This window comes from Apostichopus japonicus, chromosome 1, assembly GCF_037975245.1.
Source record: "Apostichopus japonicus isolate 1M-3 chromosome 1, ASM3797524v1, whole genome shotgun sequence".
Lineage (NCBI taxonomy): Eukaryota > Metazoa > Echinodermata > Holothuroidea > Aspidochirotida > Stichopodidae > Apostichopus > Apostichopus japonicus.
The window spans coordinates 17,381,170-17,404,477 of NC_092561.1; the positions used below are offsets into that span (position 1 = coordinate 17,381,170).

Consider the following 23,308-nt stretch of genomic DNA (forward strand, 5'->3'; position numbering starts at 1 on the left):
GTTGTGATCGCTTCAGTTTAAAAGAGAGATCAAGACCTTTCTTCCTGCACTTATCCGTCTCTTCCATTCCCAGTTATCCCCTTCCCCTTCATAGCCCACATTTCTCCCCTAGACCTTCGCTCTACACTTCACCCATGTTAGCACAAATCTAGACGGCGATGGAATGGAAACGAGTGTCAAGATTTAGACCAAGACTAGAAGATATATCAAGAGGTGAGTAGGACCATGGAGCTATAAACAGAAGTGGGCACAAAATACTCGAGAGAGAGAGGGAATTCAATTTCAATGGACTTTATTTCAAGTCCCTAGACTGGGTACAGGGGCGAAGCCAAGAGAAGTTGTTGGATGTTTATATATTTCTTGTTCTCATGTGGTGACTTAGAATCACTCAAGCACATATCAAAAAGAGGAATTGAGTTTCTGTCCGGGAAGGTATCCCAAACCCGGAAGCTGCAGTGCATTGAGAGCGTTCTATGTTTCAACTTAAGCATAGAAATACATTCAAGAGATTCCAATTTCATTGTGGGGTTCCAGGCGGAGAAGCCCACGGAAGGTGTAGCATTTTAATTTTTTAGCCTAAAAATTACTCAAATAAATGAAATTTGGATGTAGAGCTATATGAGACTCAGTTTTAGTTTAGGCCTACCGCGGGCCGACTTGTGGGGACTGGGGCAATCATCGAGATCCCCTCCCCCCCCCAACCCCATATGACACCACTCTTTTTTTTTTTTTACTGAACTAAAACTAAACTAAACCTAGTTTCAATTATAACAATTTACCGACGTCGACATTTGAAATGCAAGTTGAACCCACATAAGTGTAAAAACCGATATAGTCACCTCGACCCATTTTAGTACCAATTGCTGCTTTCTGCACATATTTCAATGAAACATATTCAATTGTTGTGAATTCGTAATTCGTTTTACACCGTTTTTATATCTCTTATCAAACAATCGATAAATTCTGTTGTCCTGTTAGGCTGTTTCACATAAGCATATAGTCATCGGCGTATACATAAATAATTCAATGCGTGAAGGCGATATTTAATCGAATCTTATGCAAGTGACATTGCAAAGTTGCGTAAGTGAAATGTAAGTATACATATGAAGGTGCGCCCTCGAGATTTGTATGCGAACTTTGAAAGTCCTGTTTGCCCAAAAGATTACGGAGAAAAAATGTCAGAATATCCACAAGCTTCAGCTCATTGATGGTTTATCTTCGATCACTACAATAATTTGCGTCTCGATATAAGGAGACTGAGGTAGAGAGCAGATTAGTCGGTTCGTTGTTTGGTTTTTCGTTTTTCTTAAAAAGGTACTTTGGGTGACTTTCGCGGCTCTATTTTACAACATAATTTATTATGTAGGCCTAAGCCATAAATCTATGTTAGGCCTAGGCTAGGCACGCAACTAGCAAGTATTAGTAGTAATAATATGACCCAGATCAGTCAGGGCCTACAGTACATGCTACAGTTAGCATAGGGTCTAAGTTGAAATAAATGATACAAGTTTACGGGAACGTACAATAACCGTAAGTCTGCTACAACTGTCTTTAAATTTATGAGGCTATGTTCATTAAGTAACTGCCAACATAATAATTGGCCTTCCTTAGTTGTATGGTTTATAGTAGTTGTTTAGTAGTAGACTATAGTCTCTACAGGTAACTAAGTTGCCTATAGCTCTCTGCTGTTATTTGGGCTAGGCTAAGCCTACTATTAAGTAGCCTACCTGCACACCAAGCATGCCATACATTAATTAAGCCTCGGCCACACCTAAGCCATACAAAAATTACTCCAGACTGGTGCAATTTAAGTTGCTTGGGTTACACATCAATGATCACTATAACGATATTCAGGTCCCTGAAAAACAGATATCGTTGGAGTTGCACCAGGAGCGACTTTTCCATCCAGCAACTTTTCCATCTTTCTCACTCTGTTGGTATGTTAATATTTAGACATCTGTTATGGTACTGTACTACTGTATGAAATTATATCTACACTGACCAGTGAGATTCTTCTGAACGTTAATGTCAAAGTAGCAACATCTCTGTAAAGATCTCATTTATCAAGCATACTACAGGGATCTGTTCGTTTGTGTAAATATTGGAATACATTATGAGGCTTTTAATAGCCACAATAAATTTTGCATGCAATTTGGATGATATTTATAACACTGGGCACCATGCTATCAGTGTTTCAGTTAACATAATTCTTGCAATAATAGTTTAATATGATTTGCAAATAAGAAGAGACAGTACATCTAGACTGATTTTCAAGCCAGGCACAGAAAAACTTCCAAATGACATTTTTTGGTGATCATTTTGTGGAGATGCTTATTTTCACTTGAAACAATTGGACTACATTTGTTGCCACACACATAAACTATGTATAACGTGTACCTCTCTGCCCACTATACCTGTACTACTGTAACTATATCAAAATGACCTCTTCACTAATGGTGATGTACATGTGCCTTACAACTATACTGGGTAATTGTGAAAATATAAAGAGGGTTGAAATGGATAGAGGAATTTAAAAAATTCATTGGTTAAATGTTGACATGGGCGTAGATCAGTCCTGGATAATGGTGGCGACGCGTGTCTATTCTCTAATACTATCTAAGCGGAGCGCGACCATGGGTTCGCGCGTAGCGTAGAATAAACTTTTTGGCAAATATACCTCCCAGATTGCCAGAAATAACATTCCCCAGACCCAATGATGCTCCCAAACCTCCTTAAATTTTAGATCTCATAGGTTAGAAATTTAGTTTGGGGAAAAAACATGGGCATCTGCAGAAAAAAATTCAGGGGACAAATAATCCAAGTAGACTTTGTATACGATGGGTCTTGGGTCCTCTTCCAGAAAACAATTATAGACTGCCGCAAATGCGATTTCCATCCTATATTTAACAACTGTGGATAAAATACAATAAAATGAGAACTGCTGCATGTCATTTGTTGCCACGCTGTAGACTATGCATAACGTGTATGTACCTCTCTGCCCACTGTGCCTGTACTAACTATATCAAAATGACCTCATCACAGTAATGGTGATGTACATGTGCCTTACTACTGTATTTACAACACCCATGTTTCCTATTGTTACCATTATATACTGTAGATGAGTATTTCCGAATGTTTGCTCTTTTCCAGACTGAACACTTGTCAGAGGTGCACCAGTAGTAAAGAGACCACTGGGTCAGCAAGATGTATGACTTGGACCCCACAGGCTTGTCAAGTCATGAACTTAGAGTACTGAAGGCATTGTCAGACTTCACAACTCATCACCAACCAGAGTGTTCACTCAGGTAAAATAACAATAACTGACCAGCTGTTACAGTATAGTGCATGTATGTAAGTATGTATGTATGTATGTATGTTAGATCCTCCTGCAAGCAGGAACTCGCGAAGAAGCCTCATTGGCTGATCAAAGCCGCAAGCTGACCGAAGTCAGTCTCTTACATTCATATTTAACGTCCATGATTATGAATTGTTAATTGTCAACAACTCTGTAACTGGACAACATACATTAATCTGGGAGTGTCTCGAACCGGCGACCTTATGATTGAAAGGCACCGGCGTTAACCACTGAGCAAACACTCCATATAGGCTTAGACAGCAGGAATTTAGAGTGTGTCAGGCATTGTCAGACTGTATCTAGCTCGTCACCAGCTATAGCCCACCCTCACATAAGGTAACATTGTTGATAGATAGTTTCTGTATCATTTTACCAATATTTTACTTTGCATCTTAAGTGGTCTTTTTTGAGTCGCAATTGTGTCTGTGTTGTTGAAATTTGCAACAACAGTGTGCTAGTTACTTCTTCCAGTGCAATGTCTATAGGGTTGTCTCTACATACATTAAATGCATTTGATGTTTAGAGGGCGCTGCAAATATGGGTGACTTTCACTGATATCAGAAGGGATTTTTTTGAATTAAGTACATTGTTACCATAGGTAATTTGCGTTCCATTACAATGTCATCAATTGTACAGAGTTATTGATTGAGCTCAATTACTAATGATATATATATCTGAATTGTTTTATTGATAACACATTTATAAAATGTTGTTCTTTCAGTGCGATTGACAACATCGTCCTGATGTACGTCGTTGGCGTTCTTGAGGACGTTGGTAACGACGATGACTTTGACGTTGATAACTTTATTGAGATGATAGCTGCATATGTCCCTGGCTTCCACGCTATTGATGTGTAAGATATATTTATTTGTGTTATGTACCAGGCAATATTTTATAATTATACCTTCCTGTACTACATGTACTGTGCAACAGGCTTCCAAGCTATTGATATGTAAGATTTATGTACCAGGCAATGTTTTGTAATTTTACCTACGTGTACTAATGTGTGACAGGCTTCCAAGCTATGTGTAAGATATAATTATGTTTTATGTACCAGGCAATGTTTTCTCAAGTTCTATACCGACCTGTACTACTGTGTAACACGCTTCCAAGCTATTGATAAGGAAGTACAGTGTTTTGGAATGATACTCAGTACTGAGTTCCAGCTATTCATGTTTAAAAAGGAAGTTCTTGCTGACATGGAACTTAAAATGTTTGCCCATTTGAGACTGCTAAGCTTAAATTGCAAAGGAAACATTTTGAATGTTTATGTTCACTTTACTCATATGAATATTTAAATACTGCCACCCCTCTGTGGATGTCAGTGGTTAATTGCAGGCACCACTTTGTTTAGTCCTCCTGACCCCTCTAGCAACACCAGGATACCAGTTTGAAACTAGCAGACATTTAGAGCGGACGAGAGACACAGCCACAAATGAAAAACCAAATGGTTTTTTCTAGTGCATAATCAGCAAGTCTGATGAGATACTCAAAAATGGTCTTACGAGAAATTGTTGGAAGGTAGCGAAATGTTTAAAATAGACCAGCTGTAGATAGAGGAACGGCTGGAGGGTATTGCATATGTCACACAAAAGTTAAAAGTGACCGAAACATTGTTATCAAACCCTGATAGGCTACTGAACGCTTCAATTTGTTCACTGAACACCGCAGTCTTTTTTTGCAAACCCTCACAGGTTATTACATCAATTTCTGGAATAACCAACAAACTACTGTACCAGTTACCAAAGTGTCTGGTTATAATGAAATTTCCAGTTGTAATGTTGTGCATTAAACTTCTTTACAAGTATAATACACAAGCTGTGTAATAACAGATACATTAAATAAATAATTATTTTTAAATTAAACAGTACAGCTTGCAAAAGTCAATACAAACTATAACATACATATTTCAGCAATATTACAAAGTTTATGAAATTTTTCAACTTGAAGCTTACCATCTTTGATTTTCTATTCTATTGTATAGTGCTGTGGTGTGTGAGTGGATCTTTGAACTGAGTGAGAAACTAAAGACAGCCATTGATGGTAAGGTTTAGTGTATACTACAGGAATTAGGCTATAATGAAACTACAGGAAATAGGCTATAATGAAACTAAGGAAAACAGGCTATAATGAAACTAAGGGAAATAGGCTATAATGAAACTAAGGGAAATAGGCTAGTGTATACTACAGGAAAAAGGCTATAATGAAACTAAGGAAAATAGGCTATAATGAAACTAAGGGAAATAGGCAATAATGAAATTAAGGCAAATAGGCTATAATGAAACTAAGGGAAATAGGCTATATTGAAACTAAGGGAAACAGGCTATAATGAAACTAAGAGAAATAGGCTATAATGAAACTAAGGGAAATAGGCTATAATGAAATAAGGGAAATAGGCTATAATGAAACTAAGGTAAATAGGCTATAATGAAACTAAGGTAAATAGGCTATAATGAAACTAAGGTTAATAGGCTATAACGAAACTAAGGGAAATAGGCTATAATGAAACAGGTAAATAGGCTATAATGAAACTAAGGTAAATAGGCTATAATGAAACTAAGGTAAATAGGCTATAATGAAACTAAGGTTAATAGGGTATAATGAAACTAAGGTAAATAGGCTAAAATGAAACTAAGGGAAACAGGCTATAATGAAACTAAGGGAAATAGGCTATGAAGAAACTAAGGGAAATAGGCTATAACGAAACTAAGGGAAATAGGCTACAATGAAACTAATGGAAATAGGCTATAATGAAACTAAGGGGAGGCTATAATGAAACTAAGGGAAATAGGCTATCATGAAATAGCCTATGAAATAGCCTATGAATGCCCATGAAATAGCCTATAAATAGCTATCATGAAACTAAGGGAAATAGGCTGTATTCTTCAATTTGTATATTAAAACAAATACAGGTCTCTTTGAACAATAGAGGAGAAGCAACACCAACCATAAAGCTCTTAGATGAAATGTGAATTGAGATATTTGAAATGAACAATTACCCCAAAATACCTATAGAAACTCATCCTCTATTTCAGGGATATTGGGATTTATAGGCTATATCACTATTGGGTGTCATTGTAGCACAGGGAAGGGAAATCTTGTACATATCACCTTCTGGTCTCATTTCATATATTCGAACCGAACCATAAACAGTTTTTTCCGGCATAAGGTGACATAAAGAAACTTATTACACAAATATTTAGATTCAGCATTTGAGAAAGTCATTTGTAATTACCAGGAATAAACATTGTAATAAAAACAAATGAAAAATTATTATAACTTCAAGCATATGTGGAACTTCAATGATGCAATACAATGCTGATGAATTCATGTCTGTCTCACATTATTCAGGAAATTAATAAACTATATATTTATTTAAAATAACTGTTAATGTCTACTTTGTTATCAATATACATTGTGAATTTTGTTTTTCTTTTCATTAACATCTGTAGATGACGAGGTTGATATGAAAATACCCGATTGTGATTCTAATCATGAAAGCCAGCCACAGACTGAAAAAGTGTCGGACTTATCCAGTCAGGTATGTTACTATGGTGACATAATCAATAAATATGTCTCATTTAATCAAATTTTAAGCTGAAGTAAAGGTTATTTTTTTTTGTGTTCTCTTTGCTCACTTACCTGTCTCTCACCATCAAAGTACTCTTGTTTCACCTCTAAAATGTCAATTTCTATGTTTACCCCATCATTCCTCACCCCACCTCCCCAAGTCACCACCACCAATCTCTTTGCTCTCTTGGTGTTCCCCCTCTGGTTTCCTCTTCCACCTTGTTGGATGACTTTTCCAAACACTTTTGACCAATCACAATGAAAGGCGACCAATGGTTCACATTGTTTGAGTTGGGGTTTGGCATTGTTCAATCTAGTATAATTTGCGTGGCATAAGCTTTGACGACCCAAAAGAATGGATTTTCAGGTATTTGTCTACAGTTTACAGCTTGTCAATGGTAATAGATTATGATCTAATTAGTTCATTTAATCACATCAAGTCCTTAATCCAAGTTAGCTTACATGCATTCTGATTATCAATTCTGAGAGGTTGGGTCTGGTGGGTTGTGGCTACGCCCTCATGAATATTTATGTCTGTTTTGTGCCTCAATAGTTTATCAATTTGGGTTTTTTTTTTGTTTTTTTTTTAACATAATGTCTTTTTACTTTTTAAAAAAATTCTTGTCATTTTTACAGAATTATAATTCTTCCATTAACAAGGTTCATTCTGGTCAAATCTCTGAGAAAGGCGACTGTCCAACAGAAACATTTAAGAACATTTCTCGTAGTTTAGTTACTGTTGCGAATGCTTCTCCTGATGTGGATCCATCAGACCACAAGATACTGCAGAAAGAAAGTCTTTTTCACTTAAAGGAATTGGAGGATGGAGAAAAGGAGAGATTGGTGGAAGATTCGGATGAGATGCCAATCCTTGCAACGCAGGATAAATTGTTGGCTTCTGAATTGAAGGAACTGGAAGGAGAAACATCTCCTGAAGACTCCAGCATTTGGGAATCGAGCTATTATCGAGAGGAGGAGGAGGAGATGGAGGAGGAGAATCAATTCCAGATGATTCGAGAAATTGTACCAGATGCCAGCCACGAGGATATACAGAACAGTTTAGCATCTTGTGGAGGAGACTTGGAGGAAGCTCTAGAGATGCTTGTAGAAAAGATGACCTTAAAGGAATCTAGAGGAAGAAAGATAGATGAGAAGCCAGACACAAGTCTTCATACTCAGGTGACATTGCTTATTGTCCCTCTGCATCATTTTTCTTACATTTTCCTCTTTTTCTTTTCATCTTTGTTCTTGTTCTGAACTTGTCCATGTTTGTTACAGCTTGGTTAGTTATTTTCTCTGGTATTACTGTAGATATATCTGTGTTTGTTACAGCATGGTTACTTAGTTTCTCTCATTGGTGTTAGCATACGTGAATGTGATGAACTCATTTAGTTAGTTTTATGTGATATTTCTAATAAACCCATCAAACTTATTGTATTTTATTTGGTAGTATTAGTATTATAAAACTGTGACTTAGTTTTGTGTATATTGCAAAAACTATAAATCTTTTTGGGTCGGATAAACTCATTAAGTTTCAAGTGATAGTACTCCTACTACTGTGTGTAAAGATGTGGGTTGAGCTCAATGAAATCAGTATTAATTTTAGTGTGATAGAACTAGTGTTATAAATGTATATATCGAATCTAATAAATTCAGTGTGATTTTATTTGTAACATGTAATACTTCGATAAAATCACATATTGTGAAGATGAACTTGAACAGTTTTCACATATTTATTGTATTCTTCCATCTGCTACATTATAAAGACTGGGAACATTCTTGGTAAATTACTTCTCAATTCTTATCCTGCCCAAATCTTTCTCCCACCTCCCCTCCTCCTTTCCAGTCCAAACTCATGGCTGGTCACTCCCGCTGTTTACCTGTGAAGATTCAATTTTCCCTCTTGCACAATGAATCCACTTAAACTGTACATCATCCATATGATATGTATCAATTGTTTTGGGGGGTTTTTTTGTCATCTTTTCCAGATAATCTTTAAAGCAAAACCAAACAATAAGGAACAAAAGCAGAGACGAAGAAGCAAAAACCAGAAAGCAAAGAGAAACAGGAATCCATCCCATCAAGAGACGTTAATTCCAGGAACAGAGAGCAACATTTTGCCAAGTTCCGTAACAGAGGTGATTGTCTAATGTCTTGTAGCACATTTATGTCCTTAAGTGACGGGTGTGTGGGCGGAGGAAGGTGGAGGTGGGTCAGTAGTTTAGTTTGTTTTCGTTGGTCATGGTTTAAGATTAGTTAAGTTTAAATCTGTCTTTGAATCATGGTCAAAGTGTGCAACTGGATTTGCTGACATATCTGTGAACCATTACCCACGTTTTAGAATAAATATCTTACTTCAAGAGGAAGTACATAAATATTGTAGCTCACTGACAGTGTTCAAGTGGGTCCAGTATACTTTGTCCCACTATCATCTCTAAAAGTAGTCTTGATAAAGTTGATACTGACATAGGAACATCTCCTACTATGCAAGTAGTACTTAGAGTACAAATCCTGTCGTTGGCTCATTAGATGCGATGTTATACTTTTTAAACAGTTGACGGTGTTTCTAAGTTAACATGGTCCTGTGTTCAAATAGATCGGAGCACAAACTGTCTGATTAGGGTTCATGCATTAATGTCAAAAAGATTTAGAGTTAGAGTTCTTGCATTAATGTTACAAGGAACCTTTCAACCAGACAGACGCATAGCCAATGGGGGGGGGGGCAAAGGGGGTGACCGCCCCCCCCCCTTGAGCATATGTTTTTGGTATTTTTTTATGATATCGCTAGTAATTTCAAAATAGAAAATGCTTAGATGCAACTTACAAGGCCCGGGAAGTGTCATTTCCAGCGATCTGGGAGGCACTTTCGGCCAAAATTTTCTTGTACACTTCATGCCAACCCATGGTGGTGTACGCTTAGATAGTTTGCCTACAGCTGCTTTGCCCCTCCATTGGCAAATTCCTCGCTACGCGCCTGCCTGGAGCAACATTATTCCATAGCCTACATTTGCATGTTACTATTCTAACGGAAGTCGTAATGAGCTATTTACTCTCTCAAGTTTCCGCCAAAAAAACATCACCATGTTCGCAAACTAGTTACTATTTCAAATTTCTCCATAGAGCTCTGTCAGTGAGGACAATGAACGGATTCTGTTGGAGCTTTTTCCAGCGGCTTCTCACATAGATGCTCAGCAGTGTCTCTCTGTTGCTAAGGGAGACATTCAGGTCGCTGTTCAACTTCTGATGGAGAAGGTTAATTCTGGTGAAGTTCAGAGAAAATCTGTCACAGATCCAGTAAGTCTGTTACAGATTAGAATTAGCCTCTCTGCAGACATATAAAAACATTTCTTAGCTTATTTTTTTTGTTATTTTCTTTGAGAGATGCAGCAGAGAAGAGAAGAAAAATTCCGGTTAAAATGCTGTTGCTTTATTGTGTGTTCTAGTCTTATGGTTACTGTACTTACAGGTCACGAGACAGGTCCGCGAGGCCGAAGGTCCACGAGACTGAAGGTCCGTGAGACCGAAATTAAAAAAGGTCCGCGACAACGAAGGTCTTCGAGACCGAAACTATTACTAGGCCTATAATAGTGGTAAGACAAATATTACTACCGGTAATATGGCGTTGATAAATCGCAAAATTAAAAAAAATTTACAGCCATTTCTTTTTAGGGGGGATGCCAGTGACTTGCCCAATGGGACTGGGATGGCTTGCTTTGATACGAGGCCTCCACCAGTGGCGTAACCTATATGCAACTTTTCCGGAAAATGTTTTGTTCAAACAATTCTTTCTTTCTTGTTTGCTTTCTTGTTGTTCTAGTATGTGCATGGAATCATAAAATGGTGTCACTTAGCTCTGACCTTCAGCCTGGCCGGGCTATCGATGGACCATCCATAGACCATCGGTCTCACGGACCAACGGTTCGCCGAAATTCGGTCTCGTGGACCTTAGGTCTCGTGGAATGCCCCAAGTCTTACAGGGGTATTCCATTGGCAGCCAATTAACAGTTAATACAATTAATTTTACAGCCATGTTTGCCAATTTGATGATCCATTCATATAAGGCTAAACCCCCACCATCGCCACAGATAACAAAATGTTTTCTTATCCTTTTGATGTTAATAGTTTCCGAGGTCAAAGCTCATAGACGAGAAAATACAGAGGGAGCTGTTACTGCAGAAATATGCCTTTGTTGATGCGGAAGACCACACAAAGGAACATAGACCATTCCTGCCAAAGTCGGTGAGTTTCTGGAATTTATTTGAATGTAACTGGATTTCATTTATATTGTCAATCTTCCTAGAGATGTTTTAATCTACCTCCCCCACAAACACAAACAATATACTGGTGCACACATATACAAAGCATATTGCTAATTTAAATATTCAAATTTATATATTCAAACAAAAATTATATATTCAAATTTACACATTTCAGCAAAACTTAACTGCTTCAAGAAGTAAATATTCACAACAAAATTTTGTAGTTTATAGTCATAGTTTGGGGCAAAATTTATATTTTTATTGATCCATAAGGCATATGTTATCCAGATGTACCTTGTGACCTTTCATGACAAGAGAGATGGGGCGGTGAGAAGACTAGCAGGGGAGACAAAAACTACTTCACAGCAAGATTTTTCTTAAAAGGAGAAAATCTAGTGAAAAGTGGTACATTGTTACATTTTGTAATGAAATCCTAACCAGATTCTTTATGTGAGGATGTAGTAGACAGCATAAACAACATAATAATAGATTTTCTGTTTCCCCAATGGTCTTGTGGCACCATGTATTTAAACATAAAATCGGACAGATAATTGGCTAAAATCAAGAGGGCAGTGGGTAAGAATCAAATGAAACCCCCTGACACACTCCAAGCGTCAACAATGGGAGTGTCCAAGTGCAACCGTTGTGACTTAAACTAAACCTTTGATAAAACTATTGATGCTTTCAGAGTAGCAGTTAAATATATAGTGGGCACGCTAACTGAGCTATATCCCAGCTGGCTATTGCAATATACACATGAACCCTTTGTTTGAGCCGGAAATGACTCATGGCTACTTGCCATGGAACGTACAGATTTCCTGACAGTTAAGTAGTCAATAGTGAATCGGTATTCAAACATACACTCAAGACCTTAAGTACACCACTTAATGCTATTCTTGTTGAAACAATTAAATGAAATATCCAGAAATTGTAACATATTTTTTATTTCCTAATGTAAGGGATTAACAGTGAAAACACATAAAACTTATAATTCATAACCACTAAAACTCCATCAAGCCTATTAGCTTGATCTTTCTTTCATTTTTTTTTTCAACTTATTTACTATTTTACTGTAAAACTTTAAAGACTATGATGTTGTCATTGTTACCATGGTTTCTCTTGGTAATGGATTTTTACAGGCATCTTATTGTCTCAAATCTAATGCATACTCCATGAAGTTAATGTTCTAATGTTGAATATTTATGATTTGAAGAACAGTTCAAACTTCAAGTCTTACTAATATATATGCATATGCTGTGTTACTAAATGTCTAGTTAAAACTATAGATAATCGAATATTGTTGGTTACCCAGTGTTGTAAGAAGGCAGAGATTGCAGCTAGGTGGGGAAGAGGGGTGCAGAGTGGTGCAGAGTGGTCGTCTCTAAGGCTTCTGCAATTTTCCAAGAAACAGAATACACACTTACCTGTCGTGTCTTCGTTGGACCCAACAGGGTACCAGCATGTACCCTAAGTAACCCCATAGGTACCAGCATTTACCCCATAGGAGCCAAAGTTTAGTCCTCTTGTGACAACAGCATTATGATAGTATTCTTGATTTTGGCATAATTCCATTCATCGTATTTCTCTGTGCATTATTTTAGTTTCGATTTTTTTCAGGAGAAAAAGAAGTTAGTCCGTTACTATGACAGCAAACCAGTCACCAATAAAGGAGAGAATTTCTTTGAGTTAAAAAATACCTGATCATTTTTCCACACTGGAAAATAGTACTTAGTTTAATGGACAGAATAAATTATCGTGTATCGCATTCTCGCATCGCATCATAATATGAAATGTTGGCAAATTGCTGTACAATTGCAAAGATGTATCGTTGCTTTTGTGCACAGGAACCATAGCATTCCACATGAGACAAGAGTTCGAAACATTCAACATGTCTGCACAAAATTTGAACTCTGAAAAACTCGCTGATGTAATGCTGTATTTGGATGAAATTCCAAGTACAGTCACCATTAGTACCTAGTTGATGTTAACATTCCAAATGCATTCCTAGGATAGATTTACAAAAGATATGTGGTAAAGCTTCTTAGGATCACCTACCACAGAGATATCACAGCCTACCCACTGTGATACACTTTCTGGCGTGACGGTGGGTCGGTCTTAATAGCTTACATTCAAGCAAAAGTACCTCAAGTCAAATGCCAACTAAGGGTATTTATCTATTTCTTTCTTTCCTCTTTTCTTGGGGGGGGGGGTGGCCTGGGATATCACCTGTCAACGTCAACAATTAACACATGTGGAATTAATTAACTTTTCAGACAATGTTTTTTAAATTTATTTTCACCATATTTATGTTCTTTCATCTCAGTTGTTAATGAGAATACAAAGTAAAGAGTGGGAAGATGACTCTTACTGATTTTACAATATTTTGTTGTATTTATACGATTTTAGCCAATTTTGTGTCAAAGTGGTAAAGTATGTCCATGCCACATTTTGTGTTGCATTCTTGGTGCCAGCCAGTCTTAATTAAAACTTGTTGGCATGGTTTCATTATTTAATATATTTATTTACTTATTTTTCAAATGTCTGTCCAAAATAGAAAACCATTCCTTCCAATATTAGTATTCTGAGAGAAACTAACATCTAGTTTTTTTCTTCATCAGGAAATTTCCTTACATGCATGGGCGGGATTACGGGGGGAAGAGGGGGCATTTGCCCCCCCCCCCACTTTTTTCCCAGACCTTAGTTCACTTTTTTGTCGTTTTTGCAGACAAATGTGCACAACCCTAATTATTCCTCCACAACAGCTCTATTAAATAGGCCTATTTGTTTCGAATCTAAGTCGGATTTGTGTTTAACAACGAAACATGCAGCATGCAGAAGAACTGGAGCTGGAGCTAGCACAATGTTCGCAGCACAGGTTACGAACCCTGGAGCTAACACACTAGCGATTCAATTCTGCATGCAATGAATCCGCGGCATGTGCTACAGTGCTAGCTTCAGGAATTGATTTTCGACGTTGCTGCTCTACTGAATGCGTTGAATAACTAATCCAGAGAAACGATTTACGAAGGCCAGATTTGCATATTGGGTATATCAATAATTAAATACAATACACTGACACATGACACCCCCCCCCCCCCTCCGTGTCAGTCAACAATATGCAATGGAACCGGTGGACTTGAGGGGCTTATACCCCATGAAAAAAGTGGAGGGTAAAGGTATGTTCAGCCCCCCAATATTTGCCAAGTGCTCTAAGAAGTGGGGACCGCGGGGAGAATTTCGTGTGGTGGGTGCTGAACATATTCTTGATCGGTCCAATACACATTATACTAATACTTTTAGGTGGAAAGAACTGTCTCGATGCGATTTATTGTTACCAGAGGTGTCATTTTGCTGATCTAGGATTTCCTTTTTGCTTAAATTTCGACGCACCGCGCCAACTGATGATGGTGCACCGTCTAAATAGTGACGTATAAGCTTCAGTTGTACATCACCAGGCGCGTATCCAGGATTTTCTAACCCGTGGGGCGCGAATTACTATCTAAGCGGAGCGCCACCATCGGTTGGCGCGGAGCGTACAAGAAAATTTCTGGTTTTGATACCCCCAAGATCACCGGAAATGACACTTCTCGGGCTTGAAAATGACCAACCAAATGTACACTTTTGCCTGAGAACCAAGTATTTCCCAATTTTTTTTCCATCCATAACCTTTTTGAAGATTGTCACCAGTCACACATCATGTTCGACCTCATTGCATGTCCTATGGATCATTGCTTTTGTAGGCGATTCTACGTCACGGCCCACAATATCCGAAAGCCCCACTTTTCAAGGTTTTAAGCCCATTATTTGTTGAGAATTTGAAAATTCACATTTCTCGTGAATAAAAATCACTTCAAAACATACCCATAATGTTGCACAAAATTCAATCTATGGACAACCAATAGGGAAAAACTTCCTTCAACCCCTAATAGACAGGTACAAATTGCACGAGTAGAGGAAAGTATGATGAAGAATGTTGGTCAGGAAATTTTCGAAAATTCAGACACAGTTAATTTGTTGGTGTACAAATATTAAAACCTCTTATTATGGCTATTATAAAACTTCGTTGAAGGAAATGAAAAATACCAGATATTTCCGATATCAGGTATATCGAAACCGAACACTACACACATAGACGTAGGTCCCGTAGGAGGCGGGGCTGCATCGCCCACCCCCCCCCCGCAACCAATTTTTTCCCATTTTTTTCGGGCACCTACTGAAAGAAAAATAAATAGCAATGAATAGCTTAAAAATGATCTCCTGGTAATTAAAATAAAGTTCTAAGATTGGCCGACATTACTACTGTAAAAGAGAGTTTGACATAAATGGATCTGTATGCTTTTTCTCCATCTACATAAGACATTTCGTTGTTTACATTAGCATCCGGCGGTATACTGTGCTACTTTCACGGACCGTAAGGTACACTATGCCATGCAATGTAATGACCGATGCTTGCTTATATGATATTGGCATCGATATGTTGAACGCGCGTTTTTTCGGGCAAGTCATTACAGCCCCAAATCCAATTTGGCTACGCCTTCGACTACACACATAGACAGTTTTTGAGGCTGTTCATCGTGGAACAGGCATTTCAATGCTCACTGATATGATGTTATATCTGCTCTTTGCTTTACAAATTCGAACAGGCGTGAAGCGAGTAATTGCCAAGAAAAGGGCGAAGCCTGTATGCAAACTATCTAAGCGAAGCGCCACCATGAGTTGGCGCGAAGCGTACAAGAAAAATTTTCGCCGAAAATGCCTCCCAGATCGCTGGAAATGACACTTCCCAGGCCTTGTAAGTTGCATCTAAGCATTGTCTACTAGCGATGTCATAAAGAAAATTTGCTCGGGGGGGGGGGCGGTCGCCCCCTTTCCGAAATGCGTCATGTTCCCGACGACCCCGTCGAGTTCAAGACCAGCCACAGTTGGTTCCATATAGCACAATTGTACAATTGTTTAAGGCGTCCATACACACACACACACGCGTTATGATAGATCATATATAGTATTTATATAGATACATTAGTGAGAGAGGAAACATGGAAACGTCAAAAATGGAGTTGTTGGTGTTAGGGGTAGGGTGAGGCGCACACCCCCTCCGTAATCCTTGATCTGTCACTGGCTACCCTGTGTATATAATAGGGAAAAGCGCTTTAACTATGACTGTTCCTCTTTCTCTTCCCGAAGTCTTGGCTATCTTCTACTCCCTCCCTTTCTCCTTTTTCTCTCTTTTTTCTTCTTCTTTTCCCTTCCTTTCTCTCCTCCTTTTCTTTTTCCCCCTCCTTTTCCCTTTTTTCTTCTCTTTTTTCTCTCCTCTTTTTCTTACCCGGGGGGCGCGCGCCCCCAACGCCCCCCCCCCTGGATACGCACCTGATCACCATATAAGTTCTCTATCCGTCCTCCCTAAATTAACACACGTTCATTAATTGTTTAGATGCAGTTTAAAGCCTATATGGGAATTTTACCGATCTGAGGATACCTTTCATCGAAAATTTCGACGCTCCTTGCCAACCGATGATGGCGCTCCGCTTAGATATTGAGGTATAACAAAAGTTGTACATCACCATCTGACGATATGTTCTACTATCAATACCCTTCAAATTTTTAAACGATAATTAACTATCTAGATACATTTGCAGACATGAGATCCATATTACAAGGATGGGTACATGCCGCTTAGAGCACTCGGGAAGTGCCGTTTCCGGCCATCTGCATGGAGGGCTTGTAAAGCCCCCAAAAAATCTTGTACGCTCCGCGCCAACCGATGGTGGCGCTCCGCTTAGATAGTCTTGCTGGCAGGTTTCCTCCCCCCCCCCCCCTCCCACTTTCACAACTCAAATCCCGCCCCTGAGTGAGATGAATGAAACCCTACTTTAAAGGTAAAAGCCTTTTCCTGTTAGACATATAGGGCGACACTATTTACAATGTAAACTGTTGATATTTAAAACTGATTACGTTGGTTGTAATGATTGTTATAATAAGAGCAATTTCGACATTGTAAGGTGAATGATCAGTTCTCCTCTTGAATGTCTTCACCACCGCTCTCCATGTATAAATGAGATGAGCTGCGTTTCACTCAATACCTCAAGAGCTTTCGGCCTGATAGTAATATGCACAGTAAAACTGAACAATATTCCCTCTCGTTGTGCCAATGCACTAAGCGGTGCAAAGTAACTTGAGCAGAGAAGATCAATAGCCAGTGGCGAAGGGTCCATACAGTCAGGGGGCGAATGCCCCCCCCCCCCTGAAGGACTCAAATGGACTGCTGGCTCCCTTTTCAGCTCTTTACCACTTTTTACTTATTCGCGATTATTGACTTTTTTAATGCGCTCTCATCTACCTATTGACATTTGTCACATTTTGTTGGTGTAATTTGGCGATGCGCCTAATTTTTCTTCGTTTATCTGCGAATTAGCCAGGCCCCGAAAGGGTCGTTTCCAGCGATCTAGGGAGTATCTTTACTCAAAAAGTTTCTGTACGCTACGCACCAACCTGTGGTGGCGCTCCGCTTAGATAGTGTCGAAAGCGCCCCTACAGACCATTCTCGCCCCTCCTGACCAATACCCCTAGCTCCGCCACTGTCAATAGCATGAGATAACTGTTTGATGTTTGGGAAGTACTTTGCTCATAGACTGTTAATAGCCATTTGAGGGCTCTTCTGGAAAGCAGTGCTTCTGCACTGAGCAGGACTACCCTCATTAAAGATAACAATTAAAAAAAGTAGGGACTGACACTTTTAGTTGGGAAGCTCTTTGTTCATAGGATGTCATAGTAGAGACTGACACTTGAAGTTGGGAAGTATTTTGCTCGTAGACTGTTAAAGTAGATCCTGTCACTTGTAGTTTTGAATTAGCCCTTGCTTCGATCGAACCAAACAGTTACACTTAAGACAAGTCTTTGCTTCCCAAACTTCTTCCAACAATTTCTTGAATCTACTCCACCGGTTATTTACATGTATCTTTCCCTCCCCTATTTTCAATATTATGTATAGTGTACTCTTAACGATAACGGATTGCACACTAGATACAACATTAACATAGAAATATTGTTAACGTATATTTAGCTTCCAATAGGGATTATGCAGGAACCAAGTACTTTTTCTGTGCGTTGTGTAGCCATGAGGATGATGGTGTAATTTTTTGAACAGACGGATAATCTGAGAAGTATGATACAGGCCCATATCATGCAGGATAATGCATCGTGGTTGGAGCTTCGTAAAATATTTGACATGTTCAGTGGAGCGAACTGTACATCCCTTGTCGGCAACCAAAGTTGTTTGTGTTTTCCAAGTAAGTTCATATACATAAAGACGAGATCCTACTCTCTCCTCGTGTACTGTCAACAAGTGTACACATATGTTGGTAGAGTCACACCGAATGAAGCTACCGTGAACGGTTGGTCTTCTTTATTGTAAGGAAAGGGGTCTGTGGCTTGTAGTATGTGTTTAGAGTTGGTATTGTGGGGTGTTGCGCAGGAACTACGTGAGTGTTATTTAAATGTAAATTGTTCATTTTAATCAGATACTGCTGTTGATTCATAGTTGTACCACACTGGATTGTTGTTAGGTTCTTTTAATTGCTTAGGGTTGTATGAAATTAAAGGGAAATTGATGACGCTATTTCGGTTTGTGTTAGACCGGTTCACTAGCTTAGGCTGAGCACATATGTTACTCAAGCCTTGTTAGGCAAACGTGATGTGGTTATCAGTGTATGCAGCTAGAGTAAATATATATTGGGTTGTCATTCACATGGGGTATCTTACTGTCGTCTGGTTTGGAGAAGCTGTTGGAAATTCCCAGGGTTGCTGTTTGATTTTGATATTACGTTTGCTTCCCAATTTCGTCGGCCGTTCCAATTGCCTTGAGGGACACACGCATGGAAAGCTCATCCTAAAGTGAATACGTTTTAATTTAGTTAACTCACTAACTATTTCTTACTTGATTTTGAGCCTTTTGGCTCCTACTTGTGGCTTTTGTGCTGTGGAAAGCGAGAACAGCATACTACATCAATAAACAAAACTGATAACTTTACATGCCGTCTGATCTCTTCTTTTAATTTAAAGTTTTAGTCTGTGAGAGCCCATTTGGAAAACACCAATGAACCGGATCCAGCTACGATATAATGGCTCACGACATTAATATGTTATTATATAAGGCCTGATGAGTCTCTTTGTTTACAACAACTTCCCCCGGGAGCTCTCCACCTCTCTCTCTTTCTCTCTCTGTCCCTCAACCTTTCACTCTCTCTATATATCTCCACCTCTCCCTTTAACTAGACGAAATCGCTCATGCTTGGTAGATCCATATAATTTGAGGTGATCGACTGTAAAATTTACAGGCTACGTAGCTTGACTTTTATTCGAACCTCAGGACAAGATTCGTTAACCATACCCTCTAACCGAAGCTAACGGGAGTCACATCCCTCAATTTGGCACTCTGGATTATCATTTACTTACCTGCTATGGTATTATCAGCGGACATGTGTGGTATTTTTTATGGTATCCGTTACATTAATTAATAAGAGCAATAAAGAACAAAATTAGAAGAAAAAATATATTTCTTGGGTTTTTAATGAACATAATTTGAGAAAAACGTCTTTCGGTGGTCTAGTATTGTAGATATAGATAAGTGACCACAGTGGCGTAGGAAGGTACTTTTGAGTGGGGGGGGGGCTGAAGACTGATAGCCGGCCTGGGGGAGGGGTCTAAGGGGAGGGGGTCTCCCCCTCCCTTTTGGAATTTTTTTGCATTTCCAGGTGGCCTCAGATTCAATTTGGTGCAATATAGCACACTTCAACTCCCACTCCATTTTGTAAAGAATTTTGTATTTTCACCTGGCCTTAGATGTAATTTGGTGCTCCAAATGAGATTTTTTTTCTCATTTGGAAATGAAAAAGGGGTGTTCTGACTTGCGGAGCGGGGGGGGGGGGGGCGGAATGATACTTCCGCCCCCCATATTTTTCACTGGGGGGGCTGGCGCCCCAGCCCCCCCGGTTCCTACGCCCTTTAGTGACCATCGTATTTATAGAGCAAACGAAATAGAAATAGAAACACTTTAGGAAGAACTAAAATTGCAAAGCAAAAGTAGTTAAGGGATAAACGTCCATTACTAGTCGATAAACACAGAAAAAGATTTGGAGAGAGAAAGTGAGGTGGGTGGAGCTAGAAGGATGACAAAGGACTACTATGATAGGTTGTTATGTCCTGCCTTTTGATTGGTTGAACATACCCCATAACAGTATTTCTATCAGTTAGAACATTGTTTCAAAGAGTCAATCACAAGTGCAGTCAACATATTTCTAAGTGAACAGAGCCTACATGGGTGCCGAACAAGTGTGGCGAAATCTCATATTGGTCTGAAAGAATTTATGCAAGTCATTGAGAAGCAATTTGTTAAATTTCTCGTTATATTTTAGCTTGAGAACATTCGAGTAAACTTCTTCCGGAGATGCTTAAAAGATCTTCATGGTCAGTGGCGGAGCGTCCATACAGTCAGAGGAGGTGGATGCCCCCCCCCCCCCTGACGGACTCAAATGGACTGCTGGCGCCCTTTTCAGTTTTTTACCACTTTTTACTACTTACTTTCGCGATTATTGACTTTTTTATTGCGCTCTCAAATACCTATTGACATTTGCCACATTTTGTTGGTGTAATTTTCTGGAAAAATGTCGTTGACACCTATTTATTTTTCGTTGATTTGCAAATTAGCAAGGCCCGGAAAGGGTCATTTCCGGCGATCTAGGGAGTATCTTTACTCAACAAATTTCTGTACGCTCCGCGCCAACCTGTGGTGGCGCTCCGCTTAGATAGTGTCGAAAGCGCCCCTACAGACCATTCTCGCCCCCTGACCAATACCCCTAGCTCCGCCGCCGTTCATGGTGGCAATAAGGGGCTTAAAGAAACTTACAGAATATATCGAATATATTCCATAATATTCAATACAATTAGTTTAAATGTGATCAAGTGTGAAACATGGCTTTAGTTGATTTGGAGATGGGTATTGTATGTGCTTAATACACATGTATAGTTGAATTTGATGTATTTCTTAAATTTCGCTTGAAATAAAGTATGGCTTATTTATAGAATGTATATATATATATGTAGCAGGTTGGTTAACCAATATTTCTACAAGTAGCTTAGTGGAATGTATTACCATTACTGTTTACTTTGCTATATATGACAATAGGAATGCACACCTTTTGATTAGTTTCACTTCGTTGATGATATTATCTCCGAATGAGGAAAAACGAATCTAATAAGTCAATCAAATTCAATAATGCGTCTCATAGTAAGATCCTACAGTTAAATTTTACTTTTATTTGAGATGTTTACTCCTGTAAAGGTTTTCCCAAATCAACTGATAAGCATGCAACATTGAAAATGAAATGCTCAAGAATCTATGGAGTTTCTTGCTATAGTCGCAGTGTTTTGTCACTGGTATTTTTCCATCATTGTCGAGCACAGCGGTTCATATCGTCACTGTGTAAATATATGTTGGTATTTATATATCAGAGATAAACACGTTAAAAGCACCCGATACACAAAGAGAACACAGTTACTACAGTAAAGCTTACAGTTTTGTACCACAGTAAACACTGGATCGTGCTCTAAATCGGTAGCATGTGCTATTAAGTTTACAGTAAGAACTGGGGATATGTGTAATTCCAACAAATCCAGTTGTTTGGGATTTGTTGGCATTACAAATATCCTCAGTTCTTACAGTAAACTTAATAGCACATGCTACCGATTTATCAGATTTGTGAGCACGATCCAGTATTTACTGTGGTACAAACTGACTTTAGATTTACAGTAGTTACTGTAATCTCTGTGTGAATCGGATATTAAAAGAGACTGTGTGTAAACGCGGAATGTGTTAACTTAACAGATAGACTGACCGGTAGTCTTACAGACTCAGGATTATCACATCTCTCGCAATTGTCGAGCAAAAGTACAGGTCATGATGGTATTGTGCTTTAAGCAAAACCGAAACCTTTCAACAATTGTCTAGCGTTAAGTTAATAGCTATGTGGCTTTTGTTTCAGAATCTATCATACAATACAACTATTCCTTGAATTTTTAAAATAATTTTCTTTAGCTATAGTTTCTTCAAGTCCTCTATGCTGGTGTGTGCGTGGGAGGGGGGGGGGGGGTATATTGGCGGCATACTGGTAAACTTTAAAGGTATTTTCTCAGCTAGGAAATTGTGAGAGAGTAAGCCAATTTCATAGGTTTCAGTATATATACGGCATTCATGGTTTCGACGGTTCACCGTTACTCACGTGGTTCACCGTTGGTCACGTGATAAGGTATATATAATGTACTGCTACCGTATACGTACAGTGTATTTGTTTTGTATGCGTATGCGTACGATGTTATGTATTATAATGTGTGCAAATTACCATCTCATTGAATAAACAAACATAATATTTATGCTGGCTCCGACCCAGTTCCTTTGGCTATGGGCCTAAATGCCTCTTTTTCGATTAAAACCAAATGAACCATACCATGCAAAATCATTTTATCTCAATCTGCAACAACAACATGTACTTCTTTGTAAACAATTTGTCCTCACACACAAAGCCATAAATGTATGTCATTTTTTCCTTTTATTTCAAATTACAGATGAACAGTACATTCTTTAGAGGAGCAGTGCATCACAGCGTAGTGTTTAATATATGATTTTTGCAAGCAGGTATAAGGGTTGGCACTGAAAGTGTTCTTTTCGGGTTGTTTCATTAATAAATCTGAGCTTCAATATTTCTATTATGTCAGATGACTGCCAGTGAGTGTTCTCCAAGGAGAGCTACAGATTTGTACAATGAATGTTGTTACTATCGAAAAGGACAATTTTGAAAGAGCTGATGTCAAGTAGTTCCAAAAGCTTGCTTAAATACCACAAATGACACAAGAGTGGACAAATGAGAGTAACAAGTTTCCAGAATGTAGATATCACTAGCCTTAAAGACAATTGATCAAACTTTGCCATAACGGTGTCTCAGTAAAACAATGTAACTTAAAAGCCGGTGCAATGTATCATAAGAATTTATCTTTTTCATGGTGTCAAACATTGATTGCTGCCTTTAGTGCATCATGTATCTTACACCTTTTTGGTAGTACTAAGCATTGATTT

General features: G+C 38.6%; 1 protein-coding gene across 4 annotated transcripts; it reads left to right on the forward strand.

Annotated features, from left to right (window-relative positions):
* The first annotated feature begins 5 nt into the window (after window positions 1-5).
* LOC139969436 (uncharacterized) lies at window positions 6-13,461 on the forward strand. 4 transcript variants are annotated; one of them, XM_071974412.1, is made up of 10 exons: window positions 6-213; window positions 3,151-3,305; window positions 4,077-4,208; window positions 5,340-5,398; window positions 6,808-6,896; window positions 7,562-8,104; window positions 8,914-9,063; window positions 10,046-10,219; window positions 11,048-11,164; window positions 12,802-13,461. In XM_071974412.1, the coding sequence occupies exons 2-10, from the start codon at window positions 3,205-3,207 to the stop codon at window positions 12,883-12,885; spliced, it is 1,449 nt and encodes a 482-aa protein (XP_071830513.1). In that variant the 5' UTR covers window positions 6-213; window positions 3,151-3,204; the 3' UTR covers window positions 12,886-13,461. The 4 variants fall into 4 exon arrangements, with proteins under 4 accessions (XP_071830513.1, XP_071830524.1, XP_071830495.1 ...); XM_071974423.1 differs by lacking the exon at window positions 6-213 and adding an exon at window positions 741-1,314 and having other exon boundaries at window positions 7,586-8,104; XM_071974394.1 differs by lacking the exon at window positions 6-213 and adding an exon at window positions 744-1,314 and having other exon boundaries at window positions 12,802-13,460.
* The last annotated feature ends 9,847 nt before the right edge of the window (window positions 13,462-23,308 follow it).

What these genes read in the sequence shown, in the direction of transcription:
- LOC139969436 (XM_071974412.1), top strand. Translation starts at nt 3,205, where the DNA reads ATGTATGACTTGGACCCCACAGGCTTGTCAAGTCATGAACTTAGAGTA. An exon ending in TGCCAAGTTCCGTAACAGAG is followed by an intron (nt 9,064 to 10,045) that starts GTGATTGTCTAA and finishes ATTTCTCCATAG; the next exon opens with AGCTCTGTCAGTGAGGACAA. An exon ending in GACCATTCCTGCCAAAGTCG is followed by an intron (nt 11,165 to 12,801) that starts GTGAGTTTCTGG and finishes GATTTTTTTCAG; the next exon opens with GAGAAAAAGAAGTTAGTCCG.